Source organism: Hypanus sabinus, chromosome 9 (assembly GCF_030144855.1).
Source record: "Hypanus sabinus isolate sHypSab1 chromosome 9, sHypSab1.hap1, whole genome shotgun sequence".
NCBI lineage: Eukaryota > Metazoa > Chordata > Chondrichthyes > Myliobatiformes > Dasyatidae > Hypanus > Hypanus sabinus.
In genome coordinates this window covers 162,472,394-162,491,755 of record NC_082714.1, presented here as the reverse complement: position 1 = coordinate 162,491,755, position 19,362 = coordinate 162,472,394, and the positions used below count along the sequence as shown (strand labels likewise).

At 38.9% G+C, this 19,362-nt stretch overlaps 1 protein-coding gene across 1 annotated transcript in view; it reads left to right on the top strand.

The window, feature by feature from the left end:
- The window catches only part of LOC132399990 (double-strand-break repair protein rad21 homolog), a 126,630-nt gene that overhangs the window by 13,809 nt on the left and 93,459 nt on the right, over nt 1–19,362 (top strand). Inside the window, exons 5-7 of the mRNA XM_059981007.1 lie at nt 234–334; nt 15,569–15,757; nt 17,324–17,431. Coding sequence (XP_059836990.1) covers nt 234–334; nt 15,569–15,757; nt 17,324–17,431 — 398 coding nt within the window. The remainder of the gene's footprint in view (nt 1–233; nt 335–15,568; nt 15,758–17,323; nt 17,432–19,362) is intronic.

The window sequence follows — 19,362 nt, the reverse complement described above, 5'->3', positions numbered from 1 at the left end:
GTGAATGGGATAAATATAAAAGGAAAATAAATAATGAATTTAAGTAAAGAATACTCAGGCAAGATAAGCAGCATGACTCAAACGACTTAAAGGATAGATATATAAGTATTTATTGTAAATCACTGTTGCACATTTAAACGAAACAGCTTTTGGAGGGCTGATTGTAATTTCTGTTGTGTTAGTATGTAGATTGCTGATATTAATCATTTACTTAAAATTAACTTTGTCCCTAGTGCAATTGATGTTGGTGAGCACTTTACATTAAACCAGAGTACATCTGATGTCATCACCCTTAAAGAAAATATGTGCAGTATTCTTCAAGATAATGGATTTGGTGAGAAGAAATCTGTTTCAGCGTATTGTTTTACCAATCCATGATCTATAGTCATGGTTAGAAATTTCCTGATGTATTGCATTGTGATTTGTGACAGCCCAGAGGATAAGCAGTTATTTCTTGCCATTAGAAGTAGATGTTAAATTCTGCAACTGCAAAAGGGGCCATTTATAGTTATGTTCTGCTTTCAAACCATGGCAGTAGAAGGGGATACTAAGCCATTTAGGTGAGATAGATTGCAGAAGAGTAGAAACTTGAGGAAAAAGGATTGATTAAGAAGAAAATAGATGGTCTACCACTTCATACTTAGCCGATTCTAATTCTGAATCTTATCATTGTCATTCCTTTCGTAGGAGATCTCAGGGGTTGAGAGTAAAGCCTCATTCTTTTTAGGCACTGTTTAAATCCTGGTGCTATCTCAAATGGAGTGGTATTCCCTGAGATATTGAATTACTCAATCTTTCTTTGCATCTTAGATGTGCTTGGATGAAAGATCAGCTCATCTTTTTTTTTAGTTTTTTAATACATTTTCTACATAACTATGGATAAAAACAAACCCAGATCAAAATGAAGAACATTGATACAGTGCAAAAATAAGCATACAATAACAATATAATACAAAGAAAGATAATTGAAAAAGCACCCAAATTGAAGACAAGTAAAATTAGTATCCTCCCCAAACCCCACAACACAAAAAAAAACTCCGGACCAACCACAACACAATATAGAGAATATAAATCAGGACAATCAAACCCCCAAACTGTGAATACACTTAGCAACAGAAGATAATAATGCCTACTACCAAAAGAAAAAGGAGCTGAAAGCAAGGGACCGAAAAAAAAACCTTAGTTAAGAGGAAGGTTATGAAAGTACTCAATAAAAGGTCCCCAGACCTTATGGAACTTTAAATCTGAATTAAGAACTGAATAATGAATTTTTTCGAGGTCCAAGCAGGCCATAATATCGTTAAGCCATTGAGCATGCGTGGGCAGGGCAACATCTCTCCATCTAAGGAGGATTAAACGTCTAGCCAGGAGAGAGGCAAAAGATAATATTCGACACTTAGTCGAACTCAGATGTAAATCTGTCTCACCCCAGAAACTGAACAAAGCAATTAAAGGGTTTGGTTCTAGGTGGTGATTCAGAATATATGATAATGTTATGAAGACATCTTTCCAAAATTTCTCCAAGCTAGGACAAAACCAGTACATATGAATGAAAGAGGCCTCGCCCCTTTTGCATTTATCACAAAGCGGACTAATGTTAGGGTAAAATCGAGATAATTTAGATTTAGACATATGGGCTCTATGAACAATCTTAAGCTGTAGAAGGCAATGGCAAGCACAAAGAGAGGTTGAATTAACCAATTTAAGAATCGAGTCCCAAGTCTCATCAGATAAGGAGGTATTTAAATCCTGCTCCCATGCCATTTTAATTTTATCCACGGGCACGTCGTAAGGCTGCTACTTTATCTCGAATAATTGATATTAAACCTTTACCTAGTGGATTGATGGAAAGAAATAAGTCCATAACATTTTTCTCAGGCATTTCAGGGAAGTTAGGAATTAAAGGAACAATAAAATGTCTAATTTGGAGATATCTAAAAAAATGAGCATTGGGCAGATTGAACTTAGTGGAGAGCTGTTGAAAAGAAGCGAAGCGATTATCAATAAAAAAAATCTTCAAAATGTCTAATGCCCTTCCTATACCAATCATGGAATGCTGAGTCATGTGTAATAGGTTAAAAAAAAAAGGTGATTATGTACGACCGGGCTGAAGACGGAAAAACCATGGAAACCATAAAATTTCCTAAACTGAGCCCAAATATGCAAAGTGTGTCTAACAAGAGGATTAACTATTAATCTGGACAAACTACTAGGGAGTACAGAGCCAAGAAGTGCAGAGATAGATAATTCTTTAGTGGAGCTCAACTCCAATGCCACCCACTTAGGGCACACGAGTTGGCCATGGAAAAAAGACCAAAAGGTAGCACAACGTATATTGGCTGCCTAATAATATAAACGAAAGTTAGGTAAAGCCATGCCACCCTCTTTTTTAGGTTTTTTGGAGATAGACTTTATTAATTCTAGAGCACTTATTCTTCCACAGATATGACAAAATAATAGAATCTAAGGAATCAAAAAAAGATTTAGGAATAAAAATTGGGATTGATTGAAATAAGTATAAAAGTTTAGGGAGAACATACATTTTAACAACATTAATACGACCTACCAAAGACATAGATAGAGGTGACCATTGTACCAGACTCTGTTTTATAGTATATGAAAGATTGGCAAAATTTTCACGAAAGAGATCTTTAAACTTCCTTGTGACTGTAATCCCAAGATAGGTAAATTGATTATGGACTACTTTAAAAGGGAGATCAAGAAATGTTAATTCTTGTGCTTCTTTATGAATTGGGAAAAGTTCGCTCTTGTGTAAATTAAGTTTATAGCCAGAGAACTGGCTAAACTGGTCAAGAAGTGAAAACATTGGAGGTAAGGATGTAGATGGATTTGAGAGAAAGAGTAATAAGTCATCAGCATAAAGAGAACTTTTATGCTCAACACCCCCTCTCCAAATCCCGGTCAATTCAGGACAATTTCGAAATGCTATCTCCAAAGGTTCCATAGCCAAATCAAAGAGAAAGGGACTTAAAGGGCATCCCTGACGGGTGCCACGTTTGAGGTTAAATAACTGGGATTTCTGAAAATTAGTTAAAACAGAGGCAGTAGGAGACAAATACAGCAATTTGATCCAAGAGATAAAACTTTGACCGAAGACAAATTTTTCTAAAACTGCAAAAAGGTAGTTCCACTCTATACGATCAAATGCTCTCTCCGCATCGAGGGAAATAACACATTCAGGAATCCCAGTTGGAGGTGAATATAAAATATTAAATAAACACCGAATGTTAAAAAAAGGGAGACGGTTTTTAATAAAACCAGTTTGGTCATCAGAGATTTGCTGTATAGGAGATTATTTGACCCCTCAGATATGCTTTCATGGCATCCCAGACAATCTGGGATGAGACTTCAGGTGATGTATTAGTGTTAAAATAAAAGGTTATCTGATCCTTAATAAATTTTAGAAAATCATCATCCGATAATAAAGTAGAATTAAACCGCCAGTGTTTATTCCTCTGAGGGAGACCAGGAAAGTTTAAAGAGAGTTATTGGGGCATGGTCAGAAATCAGTATACTCTGATAATCACAAGAATAGACAAATGGAATGAGTTGGTTATGGAGTAAGAAGTAGCCAATTCTAGTAAAGGTATGGTGAACATGTGGAAAAAAAGAATAATCTCTCTCAGTAGGATGAAGGAAATGCCATATATCAGAGATACCATAGTTAGAGAGAAATGATTGGATAGCTAAGGCAGATTTAATAGGTGGTCTAGTAACAGGACAATCGATCCAAATTAGGATCTAACCAACAATTGAAGTCACCACCCAGTATAAGGGAGTATGAGTTTAAGTCTGGTAGTGAGGAAAAAAAAAAGTTCAAAAAAATTAACATCATCAAAATTGGGGGCATACAGGTTTGCTAGTACAACTTTAGTATTATATAGTTTACCAGAAACAATAATAAAATGACCATTTGTATTAGATATCTTATTATGGAGTTCAAAAGGAATATTTGAGTTAATAATGATGGAGACCCCCCCCCCAGCTTTAGTGGAAAAGGATGAATGAAAATGCTGACCTGCCCACTTTGACAAAAGCCGGGAGTTATCAGAACAACGAATATGAGTTTCTTGAAGGAAAGCAATGTCAGCTTTGAGTTGTTTAATATGTGAGAATACCTTCCTTCTTTTAACGGGATGGTTCAATTCCTTTGCATTCCAGCTCACAAATTTAAGTGTACTAGCCATTATCAATTGTTAATGCATAAAAGGCAGCAGGTATATAAAAAGTCTAACAGTACAATAACAGTCTGGGAGCAGATATATAAGCATAGATTTGTAGAATCGAAACATAAACATGTCCTGAGTAACAAGGGAAAGCAATAGAAATAATGAGTGATGTTAGAACTGGAAAATCCACTCCACCCTTGCAACCCAAAACTAGACGGCTACCCAAAAAAGCAGCTAGCTCTACCAAAAAAATTAACCCAAATATGACTTCCAGATCTGTGTCATTAACAACAGTTCTGTATAAATACTATAGCAAATGGTAACTAGTTTATGCACTAGAAATCATAATTACAAATAGGAACAACTTCTGCAGAAGTATAAAACTTAAAACAAAGAAAATCAAAGGAAAACCAAAACTAACCTATCCGCGAAAAATTATAGAAGATTAAAGAAGAGAAAAAAAAGGGAGGGAGAAAAGGGGGAAATTATAGATTCGAGGAGAGTACTTATCAACCATTTACAGAAAAAAAAAAGGCAGCAAAACTTAAATTGTAAATCAACCAACAGGGAGGCCTTCAATAAAAACTCCAAACCTCCAAAACAAGTGAGAGTCAATTGTAGAACTCAATAGATAAAGTTATACAAGAATAAAATAGAATACACAAGTACAATCTAAACGTCCACAGGGAAATATTAAGCACAGAATATCAATTTAGAAAAAACGCATCAAGTCTAGGGAGAGATTGTCTACAGCCCTTAGAGTTTCAATAGATAATGTCTAAGTTATTCAAGTAAAGTCTGAGTCCGGAAAAAATAATTTTACTGCGAGAGGTACTTATCCACTATTTTAGGAGGTCCGACCAGGTTCCGAAGAAGACTGGATAGCCGGAAGACTTCCAACAAATGCCTCAGCCTCCTTCTCTGACTTAAACCACTTATATCCTTCAGTAGCAAGCGTAATTCAAAGGTCGGCTGGATTACGAAGGGAGGGTCTAAGTCCACGATCAAAAAGCACTTTCATTATACCTTTAATCTCAGCACGCATCTTCAAAACCTGGGGGGCATAATACTCCACAAAACGAATGACTGAATTTTGAAAAGCAAAAGTACCTCTACGGCGTGCCTCCATAATCAAACGGTTTTTCACCTGGTATTGATGAAAGCACAAAATTACCGGTCGCGGGTGGGAACCCAGAATTGCACGGGGAACAGAGACCCTGTGTGCCCTTTCAAGCTCAGGTGGATTCGGAAGAGATTCTTTCCCAAAATCTCACAGAGAAAATCGGAAAACAACTTCACAAGGGAACCCTGTTCGGTGGCCTCTGGCAAACCAAGAATTCGTAGATTGCAACGTTTGCTCCAGTTTTCAAGATCCACCATTTTGGAAAAAAGTTTACTATTCTCCTCTAGGCTGGAACAGAGGGTCTCAAGGTATTGGACACGGCGTTTTAAATCTTCAGAGGTTGAGTCGATGCGAGATAAATGTTCAGCATGTTCGTCCACTCTAGCGTTGATCCGATCCAATTTGGCATCCAGCTGGTTGAAAGAGATTCTAAATTCCTTTAAAATATCTTCTTGATGTTGCTCCAGAGCAGCGAGAATCTCAGTCGGCAGAGACGCAACTTCCTTTTTCCCGGATTTAGAGCTTTTGGTAGACATTATAAGATAGATGTGTTCGCAGGCAAGTAAAAGAGACCTAATAAAATTCCTAACTAAGGTTTAAGAATGGAGTCATATAGTGCAAAGATAGGGAGAATGATGGAGCAAAAGTTCAAAGTGGCTAAGCAATCGCCATCTTACCGGAAGTCTCCTCAGCTCATCTTCTTGAATCTTAGAGCCCATAGCCATCATGGCCATTGGGAATTTAATGGACTCAATTGAAGGGTCACAACAAAGGGTGAAATACCAAGTTTGTGTCCTAGGTACTATAGCTTCAGTATTTTCAGAAAAATACTCTTAGGAACAATCCTTAAAGTTTATCTTATAAAAGACTTCTGAAAATTTAATCTTAATTCATTAGGTGTAGACTTTCATCACTCCTGCTAGTAACCTGCAGAGTGGATCTCCCACTTGTTTTAAAGCCAAATTGATTTTTAATTACATTCAGTGGAGAAATAATATAATGGGCAATATACTAAAACAGATGACTAACCATGGAATGAAATAAAAACTACCTACACATCTTAGTAAAGAATTTAACTCTTCTAAGTTTATGCGTCCTTCAGTTCTGTGTTAATATTTCTTACATCCCGTTGCCATGACAGTACTGGTCTCAGCCAGAACAGCTAGTTAAATAGATCACGATGAAGTGGCTGATTCTCAAATCTTGCTGTTCACTTTTTCTGTCTTTCACACTCTGCAACTGTGATCATTGGGTACAGACAGTAGGGCATTTAGACTCACCCCTTGATCCTCAAACAAAATGGGTATCTTGACAATATGCTTTACCTCCCCTAATGCAGTTATGTGGCTTAAACATCTAATGTAAAACTATAGTTACAGACACATAAGAACATAAGCTTTATGAAAGAATATCCCCCACAAATCAAAGTACAGATGCTACTGCTCAAATATCTTTAATATGCCATTTTGATGGAACAAAGTTTTTGTAAAGATCAATCTTGATCACATATTTCTAGTAAGGTGTCAACATAATGGCAACATGGCAGTATGCCTTGCTTTGTTGCTGGGCAACAAGAGAAAATGTTTTGTTAAGTATCATTCCACTTAGTCTTCCACTTCAGGGCACACTAGAGAGCATCTAAAAATCTGCCTTTACACGTTAATTTATTCTGTGTTTGCATACATAACAGTCTGGTGGATCTAGTTTATGTAAAATACCTCTGCTGCTTATGTGAATATGTGAAGTTTAAGCTGTTCAGTGTAAAAAAAATTTTTTTTTTGAACTCAACCTTGTATGAGCTGACTTTTGCCATTATTGTCATTGCCAAAATATCAGAGAAACAGCCTAGTAACCCCTCAGTTCAAAAGCAAATAAATTAGGATTTAATTACTATTTTAGTTAGTTCTGCACAACACTGAGCTGAAGGACTTGTTCCTATGCTGTATGCAAGTTTCAGTTTATTGTCATCTGACTGTACATATGTACAACCAAACCAAGCTATGTTCCTCGGGACTACTGTGCACTCACAATATATGTATCTCACACAGCATAATTAAACAAAATATTACCACAAATAAGTTTTAAAAAAGAGTTAAAAATGCATGTGAAGTGCACAGGTAAACAGTAAAAAATTTGTTGTCCTGGTGACAAGACCTCTTTGGTGACAGGGTATTCATTAGTCTCACAGCTTGGGGAAGAGCTGTTACCCTTATCCTGAGACTCCTATACGTCCTTCATGATAGTAGTGGGACAAAGAGATAGTGGGATGAGAGGTAGGGATCCTCAACAATGCTTTGGACCCTTTGTATACAACACTCCCAGTAAATTGGGTGTATATAAGGCAGAGCTTGATGGGTTCTTGATTAGACGCAACATCAAAGGTTACAGGGCGAAGGCTGGGGAATGGGGCTGAGGAGTCTGCTCCACCAATTATGGCTGAAACAGACACGATAGATCAAATGGCTTAATTCAGCTTCTATGAAACATAGAAAACCTACAGCACAACACAGGCCCTTCGGCCCACAATACTGTGCTGAACATGCACTTACTTCAGAAATTACCTCGGGTTACCCATATCCCTCTATACTTTTAAGCTCCATGTACCTATCCAGGAGTCTCTTAAAAGACCCTAACGTAGCTACCTGCACCACCATTGACAACAGCCCATCTACGCACTCACTACTCTGTGTAAAAAAAACTTACCCCTGACTTCTCTGTACTTACTTCCAAGAACCTTAAAACTGTGCCCTCTTGTGTAAGCTGTTTCAGCCTTGGGGGGGAAAAAAAAAGCTTCTGACTATTCACACGATCAGTGCTTCTCATAATGTTATGTACTTCTATCAGGTCAACTCTCATCCTCTGTCGCTCCAAGGAGAAAAGGCCAAATTCACTCAAACTATTCTCATAAGGCATGCTCTCCAATCCAGGCAACAACCTTGTAAATCTCCACTGCACCCTTTCTATGGTTTCCACATCCTTCCTGTAGTGAGGTGACCAGAACTGAGCACAGTTCTCCAAGTGGGGTCTGACCAGGTTCCTATATAGCTGTAACATTACCTGTTGGCTCTTAATCTCAATCCCAGGTTGATAAAGGCCAATGCACAGTATGCCTTCTTAACGACAGAGTCAACCTGCACAGCAGCTTTGAGTGCCCTATGGACTCGGACCCCAAGATCCCTCTGATCCTCCACACTGCCAAGAGTTCTACCGTTAATACTATATTCTGCCATCTTACTTGACCTACCAAAATGAACCACTTCACACTTATCTGGGTTGAACTGCATCTGCCACTTCTCAGCCCAGTTTTGCTTCTATCAATGTCCCACTGTAACCTCTGACAGCCCTCCACACTATGCACAACACATCCAACCTTTGTGTCATCAGCAAATTTACTAACCCGTCCTTCCACTTCTTCGTCCAGGTCATTTATAAAAATCACGAGGAGAAGGGGTCCCAGAACAGATCCCTGAGGCACACCACTGGTCACCAACCTCCATGCAAAATATGACTCGTCTAAAGCCACTCTTTACCTTCTGTGTGCAAGCCAGTTCTGGATCCACAAGGCAAGGTCCCCTTGAATCCCATGCCTCCTTACTTTCTTAATAAGCCTTGCATGGGATACCTTATCAAATGCCTTGCTGAAATACATATACACTACATCTACTGCTCTACCTTCATCAATGTGTTTAGTCATATCCTCAAAAAATTCAAACAGGCTCATAAGGCATGACTGGCCTTTGACAAAGCCATGCTGACTATTCTTAATCAGATTATGCCTCTCCAAATATTCATAAATCCTGCCTCTCAGGATCTTCTCCATCAACTTACCAACCACTGAGGTAAGACTCACTGGTCTATAATTTCCTGAGCTATCTCTACTACCTCTTTTGAATAAGGGAGTAACATTTACAAACTTCCAATCCTCCAGAATCTCCCCCATCGCCATTAATGATGCAAAGATCAGTGCCAGAGGCTTGGCAATCTCCTCCTTCGTTTCCCACAGTAACCTGGGGTACATTTCGTCCGGTTCTGGTGATTTATCCAACTTGAGGCTTTCCAAAAGCTCCAGCACATCCTCTTTCTTGATGTCTATATGCTCAAGTTTTTCAGTCTGCTTAAGTCATCCCTACATTTGCCAAGATCCTTTTTCATAGTGAATACTGAAGCGAAATATTCATTAAGTGCCTGTAATATCTCCTAGAACCATAGAACATTACAGCACAGAAACAGGCCTTTTGGCCCTTCTTGGCTGTGCCGAACCATTTTTCTGCCTAGTCCCACTGATCTGCACCTGACCCATATCCCTCCATACACCTCTCATCCATGTACCTGTCCAAGTTTTTCTTAAATGTTAACAGTGAGCCCGCATTTACCACTTCTTCTGGCACCTCATTCCACACTCCCACCACTTTCTGTGTGAAGAAGCCCTTCCCAGTGTTCCCTTTAAACTTTCCCCCTTCACCCTTAACCCATGTCCTCTGGGTTTTTTTCCTCCCCTACCCTCAGTGGAAAAAGCCTGCTTGCATTCACTCTATCTATACCCATTATAATTTTATATACCTCTATCAAGATTCCCCTCATTCTACTATGCTCCAGGGAATAAAGTCCTAACCTATTCAACCTTTCTCTGTAACTCAGTTTCTCAAGTCCCGGCAACATCCTGTAAACCTTCTCTGCACTCTTTCAACCTTATTAATATCCTTCCTGTAACTCGGTGACCAAAACTGCACACTAAATTCAGCCTCACCAATGCCTTATACAACCTCACCATAACATTCCAACTCTTACACTCAGTACTTTGAATTATAAAGGCCAATGTACCAAAAGCTCTCTCTGCAACCCTATCTACCTGTGACGCCACTTTTAGGGAATTTTGTATCTGTATTCCTAGATCCCTCTGTTCTACTGCACTTTTCAGTGCCCTACCCTTTACCTTGTATGTTCTACCTTGGTTTTTCCTTCCAAAGTGCAATACCTCACACTTATCTGTATTAAACTCCATCTGCCATTTTTCAGCCCATTTTTTTCAGCTGGTCCAGATCCCTCTGCAAGCTTTGAAAACCTTCCTCACTGTCCACTACACCTCCAATCTTTGTATCACCAGCAAATTTGCTGATCCAATTTACAATTTACCACATTATCATCCAGATCATTGATATAGATGACAAATAACAACAGACCCAGCACTGATCGCTGTGGCACACCACTAGTCACAGGCCTCCACTCAGAGAAGCAATCCTCTGGTTCCTTTCACACTTTTCCACTGTCACACTTGATTAGTCCTTTTCTCTCACGTCTTATCCTTAATCCTGCTCGCCAAGGCCTTCTCATGGCCCCTTGTGGCTCTCTTAATTTCATTCTTAAGCTCCATCTTGCTGGCCTTACAATATTCTAGATCTCTATCATGGCCTAGTTTTTTGAACCTTTTGTCTTCTGGTCTTATGGTCTAAATGTTACCAGTAGGGGAGGAGGGGGAGACCTCAGTGATCCTGTTGGTGTTTTTCGGATTGTTCTATGTTATATTGTTCCATGCTTGCTTTCCTTTCGATGCATTGAGGATTTACGAAACAGTACGATTAGGCAGCTTGGCCGTTCCATGTTTGGTGCAGCATTCATATAACAATTACAGCACGGAAACAGGCCTTCTCAGCCCTTCTAGTCTGTACCGAACGCTTACTTTCACCTAGTCCCACTGACCTGCACTCAGCCGATAACCCTCCATTCCTTTCCTGTCCATATACCTATCCAATTTTACTTTAAATGACAATATCGAACCTGCCTCTACCACTTCTACTGGAAGCTCGTTCCACACAGCTACCACTCTCTGAGTAAAGAAGTTTCCCCTCGTGTTACCCCTAAACTTTTGACCCCTAACTCTCAACTCATGTCCTCTTGTTTGAATTTCCCCTACTCTCAATGGAAAAAGCCTATCCACGTCAACTCTATTTATCCCCCTCATAATTTTAAATACCTCTATCAAGTCCCCCTTCAACCTTCTACGCTCCAAAGAATAAAGACCTAATCACCCCATCATCCAGATCATTAATGTATATGACAAACAACATTGGACCTGGTACAGATCCCTGAGACATACCGCTAGTCACCAGCCTCCAACCTGATAGTTATCCACTACTACTCTCAGGCATCTCCCATCCAGCCACTGTTGAATCTATTTTACTACTTCAATATTAATACCTAACGATTGAACCTTCCTAACTAACCTTCCTTGTGGAACCTTGTCAAAGGCCTTGCTGAAGTCCATATAGATAACATCCACTGCTTTACCCTCGTCAACTTTCCTAGTAACCTCTTCAAAAAATTCAATAAGATTTGTCAATCATAACCTTCCACGCACAAATCCCTGTTGACTGTTCCCAATCAGACCCTGTCTATCCAGATAATTATATATACCATCTCTAAGAATACTTTCTATTAATTTACCCACCACTGACGTCAAACTTACAGGCCTATAATTGCTAGGTTTACTCTTAGAAACCTTTTTAAACAACGGAACAACAAGAACAATACGCCAAACCTCCGGCACCATCCCCATTTCTAATAACATTTGAAATATTTCTGTTAGAGGCCCTGCTATTTCTACACTAACCTCCCTCAAGGTCCTAGGGAATGTCCTGTCAGGACCTGGAGACTTATCCACTTCTATATTCCTTAAAAGCGCCAGGATTTCCTCTTCTTTAATCATCATTGTTTCCATAACTTCCCTACTTGTTTCCCTTACCTTCCACAATTCAATATCCTTCTTAGTGAATACTGAAGAAAAGAAATTGTTCAAGATCTCCCCATCTCTTTTGGCTCCACACATAGCTGTCCAACTCTGATTCTCCAAGGGACCAATTTTATCCCTCACTATCCTTTTGCTATTAATATAACTGTAGAAATCCTTTAGATTTATTTTCACCTTACTTGCCAAAGCAACTTCGTATGTTCTTTTAGCTTTTCTAATTTCTTTCTTAAGATTCTTTTTACATTCTTTATATTCTTCCTCATTTACTCTATGCTGCCTATATTTATTGTAGATATATCTCTTTTTCCAAACCAAGTTTCCAATATCCCTTGAAAACCATGGCTCTCTCAAACTTTTAACCTTTCCTTTCAACCTAACAGGATCATAAAGATTCTGTACCCTCAAAATTTCACCTTTAAATAACCTCCATTTCTCTATTACATCCTTCCCATAAAACAAATTGTCCCAATCCACTCCTTCCAAATCTTTTCGCATCTCCTCAAAGTTAGCCTTTCTCCAAGCAAAAATCTCAACCCTGGGTCCAGTCCTATTCTTCTCCATAATTATATTGAAACTATTGGCATTGTGATCACTGGACCCAAAGTGCTCCCCAACACATACCTCTGTCACCTGACCTATTTCATTCCCTAACAGAAGATCCAACACTGCCCCTTCTCTAGTTGATACCTCTATGTATTGCTGCAAAAAACTATCCTGCACACATTTCACAAACTCCAAACCATCCATCAGTTTTACAGTATGGGTTTCCCAGTCTATCTGTGGAAAATTAAAATCTTCCACAATCACAAACCTGTGCTTACTACAAATATCTGCTATCACCTTACAAATTTGCTCCACCAATTCTTGCTCTCCATTAGGTGGTCTATAATATACCCCTATAAGTGTTACTACACCTTTCTCATTCCTCAATTTCATCCAAATAGTCTCCCTAGATGAGTGCTCTAATCTATCCTGCCAGAGCACCGCTGTAGTATTTTCTCTTGACAAGCAATGCAACACCTCCCCCTCTTGTCCCTCCGATTCTATCACACCTGAAGCAATGAAATCCAGGAATATTTAGTTGCCAATCACACCTCTCCTGCAACCATGTTTCACTAATAGCTACAATATCATATTTCCAGGTATCAATCCATGCTCTAAGCTCATCCACCTTTCTTACAATGCTCCTAGCATTAAAATAAATGTATTTAAGAAATTCTCCACCTCTTACTCTCTGTTTATCACTAATGGTGCAAACAACTTTACTATCTTTTTCTTCTGTCTCTCATACGTCTGATCCTACACTCTGGTTCCCCTGTCCCCTTGTATCTAGTTTAAATCCACTGGAGTGTCTCTTGCAAACCTAACTGCAAGAATATTTGTCCCCCTTCAGTTCAGATGTAACTGTCAAACGTAAACTGTCCCGCTGGAACAGGTCTCTCCTTCCCTGGAAATCTGCCCAATTTTCCATAAATCTGAAGCACTCCCTCCTGCACCATGTCCTCAGCCACGTGTTGATCTGCGCTATCTTATTATTTCTAAACCCGCCTGCATGTGGCACTGGTAACAATCCTGAGATTGCTATCCTAGAGGTCCTGTCCTTTAACTTGGTGCATAACTCCCAAAACTCACCTCTTAGGACCTCCTCACTCTTCCTACCCATGTCATTGGTCCCTACATGGACCATGACAACCGGCTGCTCACCCTTCCTCTTGAGAATACTAAGAACTCGATCCGAGATAGCGCAGACCGTGGCACCAGGGAGGCAACAGACCATCCAGGATTCTTGATCTCTTCCACAGAACCTCTTATCTGTCCCCTAACTATTGAATCCCCTGTCACTACTGCTCTCCTCTTTTCCCTCCTTCCCTTTTGAGCTGAGGGTCCAGACTCAGTGTCAGAGATGCAACCACTGCAACTTGTCCCTGGTAGGTCAACCCCATCAACAGTATCCAAAGTGATATACTTACTATTGTTGGGAACAGCCACAGGGGTGCTATGCTCATTCTGTCTATTCCCCTTCCCTCTTAGAGGTGACTATCTCCCTGTAACTCCTGTTTATTTCTGCCTCTGCCTCCCAAATGATCCGAAGTTCATCCAGCTCTGGCTCCAGTTCCCTAACACAGTTCACCAGGAGCTGCAGCTGGATGCACCGTTTGCAAGTGTAGTCATCAGGGACAATTGTGCTCACCCTGACTTCCCACATACTGCAAATGGAGCACTGGACTGCCCTAACTACTGCCTCCATTTCCTACTCCTAAGCTAATTAGATCAATTAAAGAAGCTTACCCGGCCTTACCTGAATGGGAGCAAGCTCATCCTCAGCCTCTGCTCGCCGAAGCCTCTCAAGCCAAAGCCTTCCTACTCTGTCTCCCTCCACTCTGTCGCCCACTCCATTAATCTGCTCACTTTTTAAATTCTCCTGCTGCCTCACGAGCCGACTTTCATGTGCTTGCGCAGTCATGCTCCATTCAAACTTCAGTAAGATCACGGCTGCTCTACTTCCCTGTATTAACTCCACATTCTTGATACTCTTACTATCTAAAAACATACTGATTTCCGTATGGAATACACTTGGTCCCTGAGTTCCACAATCCTCTTTGGAGGATTCAAAAGATTCTCCAATGTCTAGCTGCAGAAATTTCTTCTCATCTCTGTCCTGAATAGATAACCCTTAGTTTAGGACTGTGACATCCCATCGACAGAAGACATCAGCTCCTCGTATACTATGTCAAATTCATATACTTCAGTGAGACTACACCTTATTCTTTTAAGCTCGATAGTATATAGGCTTTCTCTGCTTGCTGTTTCCCTAGCATTAAGCATAGCGACCATAATTCTATTCATTTTGAAATGGTTATGATAAAGGATAACACTGGTCTACAAGTTTGAGACCTAAATTGGGGCAAGGACAACTTTGATGATATTAGACTAATGCTAGAGATAGTGTTTCCAGAGAGAAAAAATAGTTAATGTTGCAGGCATATAACTTCACAGCAGACAAATACAAACAGTTGTCAGCAGGTCAGACAACATTTTGAAGGCAAAGAGATGGTTAGTGTTTCAAGTCAAGACAGAATTGCTTGATTGTCTACTCAAGATTGTGAAAGAGGACTTCTTACTCTTATAAGAATTTCAAGTTTTGCTTCCTTCAAAAACAAGTTGAGCTGAGCTGTCATTATCTGTCTTACGTCAAGTAGATATTTTATAAAACGGTAAATTTATTGGTTGACTGATAGCTATTATTTTGGAATTTCATGGTGTATGATTATGAAACACCTGTTTAAGGAAAATGTAACATGGTCATATCTTCATGGTATCTGTCAATAAATCGTAAATATCTGTATTTGATTTTGAATGTCTGTCCATTTTAGTGTGAGTTACTTGCCTTCATTGTTAAACACAGTTTACATAAAGTATTTTTCATGTTCTGCTCAGAAATGATAAAGACTTCTGTGTGATATGGACAGTGAAAAATACAATTCTAAATGTACTTGTTTTCTTTGGCAGGTGATGGTTATGGGATGTTAGGGAATATTGGTATCCTGGATGACAATGTAATAAGCACAAGTGAATCATTGCTTCCTCAAACACCAGAAAATAATTCTGGTACTTCCATGAAAAGATTCATGTTAAGCTATGATAAAAACAGCTTTCAGAATGATGGATTTGGAGATGAGGGAGCAGCTTGTATGTTAGGTATGTTACATGTAATTTTGAGCTACATTTTAGTGGCTTGCTTCTTTCATCTGTTTCTGAACAGGTGTTTTATCATAATTTTTGAAAAACCACAAATAAATAATTGGTTAATAAATAGTGTAAACCTCTTAGGTGGGGATCATTATTTTATTATCTCAGAAAAGATGAGTAAAATCAAACCTCTGTTGATTGTATGTCTTGTCTGCATTTCCCCATTTTATATAAAAATAGTAATGGACAAAATCTAGTCTTGATTGTGCAGATTTATTTGTAGTGTCCATGGTTAGCCAGTTATAGAGCAGCCTGTAAATATTGGGGCAGATGGTCAGAAGTCATTTCTACAAGAAGACATTTGCATGATTTGCAATTCATTTGCGAGTGTATATTTGATACCTCTCCAACTGGTGAGGGTTCATTGAACTACGGATATTACGGTAAATTTACAACAAAATTTAACCTATTTGTGAGTTGTGATTGATCCTTTGTTTAATCACTGCAATGCACAATCATAATTTATTGTAAATAAACAGGCTAGAAGTTTACATCGTGAAAATGTAGCAAGCAAATAGTATTTACAGTCATACATTTAAAATAATTTATATTAAATACGTAGGATTCTAAAGCTTGAAGTTTTCACTCTGTCACTCTTCAGTGTTTAATATGTCTCCATTTACAGTACACTCCCTACTCAAACTTTGCAGTGCACTGCCTCATCATGTATGTGTACAATGGATTTCCATGATCCCATTATGAATATAAAATGTATATTTTAGAAAAGTGTGTTCACCAAAGTGTTATTACTGAGTTTTTTATTGAATATATGGTTAGAAATTCATCCCTGGTTACTATTGCTAAATGCCCATCCAAAAGTAAATGAAATAAATCTTGAAGGGAGAGTATAATCCATCCACATGACTGTATATGGCTATTGGCACTACAGACTGGTTTTGCATTTAGAGATATTGGTGCTTCAGATCAAGAAGTATATAGTATGTGCAGTCCATTAATGGATTCACTGCACAAACCAAATAAATTTAGTCCCTTTGCGAGACAAAATGGAAGCTATTTCACTTCTATTCTTAATTTGACTGTAATCTCTAGCAATATTAATTTTCTTTTAAAATGATGTTACATTAAAGCAAAAAGGTACCAGGAAGGAGAAAGCAGAAAGGTAGCAGGAAGGAGAAGGCAGGACTTCTTGGAAACTGAAGAGTTGCAGGAAGAACAGCAAGGCACAGGGAAAAGGAGATGTGTTCATAAAATTTGATCAAGTAATCAAATGTGAGGAATTAGGGTGCAAGTGCACTCTCTGGTTCTCAGCTTCCTGAGTCCTTTTCTAGTTTTGTTTTGTTTTTCCAAAGATGAACCACTATAAACCTTCAATACCTATTACAACAGTATGGTTTGATTATGTGCTTGTCACCCAGATCTCTATAGTCTCTATGTGCCATTTCCCCTGATTTGAACGTAATTTATGAAACAGGTGTAACAGTAAATCCAAAGGTTTGTGATTAAGTCATGTGGAGGCGTCTTTCCTATAAGGACTGAAGTTCATTTTATTTTCAGAGGAGCTTCTCAGTGGTGAAGCCGAGGATCCTTTTGTGGATTTTATAGACACTAGCAGTAGCAATATTAAAGACCCAGCAAATCTGAAGCTACAAACTGTTAAGTCTGGTAAGGCAGCTGTCTAATGCATTAGTATTCCCTGCTTATTTTTCTACAGTTGTACTCACACATTTTAAAAATAATTTGTCTTAGATATGCAGGATATTTATGCAGTTTGTTTAAATACTAACCCATTCAATGAAACCTTTTAATAAGCTACTGACTTCGTTCTGGCTATTTAATAGCCCTATTGGAACAAGAGGAGAAGGTTGTTACCCTCTTGTGCCTGTTTTGTTCATTTAGGTCTTTGATAATCTGCTGTTCTTCAATTCTATTTACTCTCTTTAGTTCAGTATCTTTTAATAGTATTAAAATCCTCACACAATTCCATTAATCTTTATTTAATGTGTGGAATTGTAGGCTTTAATCAAGCTATTTTACATACTCCACCTACAAGATATATTTTTAAACCATGAAATCTTCCATTCCATAGGAAGTGCCTTTGACTAATTAGCCAATATATCAAAATGTTGGCAGTTCTTTTCCATTATCTTCTATTTATTGAGATTAATGGATGAGGAATCATGAGAAGTGCACCAGTGATATTTCTTTTCAGCATTTTCTTGCATTCCCAGTCCTGCATGTACTCATGGACAGTATAGAACTTTGGTTAGATTTTAGAAGAATGGGTGATAGCTGTTCTGAGAACAAAAGGCTAGTAGCAGGACTCTTATATGGAAAAATTAAATCTTTATAATCTTGAAACACGAGGTCCTTAATTAAAATCTCTTTTTTACTGTGGAGAAGGACACGAAGGTTTTGAAATTACAACAAGTAAATGAGGAGGCCTTGGGAATAGTTTGCATTAAAGTAGAGGAGGTACTGGATGTCTTAAAAGAAATGTAGGTAGACAAATTTACAGAGCCTGACTGGGTTTATCCAAGAACTTTATTGCTAGGAATGTAGCAGAGGTGATCTTATAAAGGTGCGTAGATAAGAAGAATGCACTCAGCCTATTCCCCAGTGTTGGAGAATCAAGAACTAGTGGACAAGAAAAAGACCTACAAATGTGCTGGCATCGGAGAGGGTCCAGAGAAGGTTCATGAGAATGATTCCATAGGGATAACATATGAGGAGCTCTTGATGGCTCTGCGCCTGTACTCATTAGAATTTAGAAGAATGAGGGGGAGGGATGTGGAGAGGATGTTTCCTATAGAGGGTGAGTGTAGGCCAGACGGCACAGCCCTAGGATAGAGCCATGACCATTTAGAACATAGATGAGGAGGAGGGATTCCTTAAGCCACAGGGCGGTGAATCTGGAATTCATTGCCACAGATGGCTATGGAGGCCAAGTCATTGGGTATATTTAAAGTGGAGGTAGATAGGTTCTTGATTAATTATGGCATCAAACCTTATGGCATCACTGTATGAGGAGAATGGGGTTGAGAAGGATAATAAATCAGCCATGATGGAACGTTGTAGCTGACTCAGTGGGCTGATTCTATCTTATGGCATGGGGTTAATGTGAGAGGGGAAAGACTTGTGGGCAAATTTTCTAATGCAAAGCTGGTTTGTATGTCCTGATGAAGGGTCTCAACCTGAAACATCAGCTGTTTACTCTTTTCCATAGATGCTGCCTGGCCCGGTGAGTTTCTCCAGCATTTTGTCTGTTGTTTGGATTTCCAGCATCTGCAGTTTTTCTCTTGTTTGTGATTGTACACATATGGAATGAGATGCCAGAGGAATGGTTGAGGCAGGTACAGTAAAGACTTCTAACAGACAGTTGGATAGGTACGTAGATGAAAAGCTTTAGAAATTTATGAGCTGAAGTCTGGCAAATGGGACCAGTTTGGATGGGACATCTTGGTCAACATGGACCAATGGGGCTGATGAGCCTGTTTCTGTGCTGTACAACTCTGACTAAACAAGGTGTATGGCTACTATTATGGGCATGCACATATATACAGTAATAATAGTGGGAAATAATTGGTTTAGTCCAA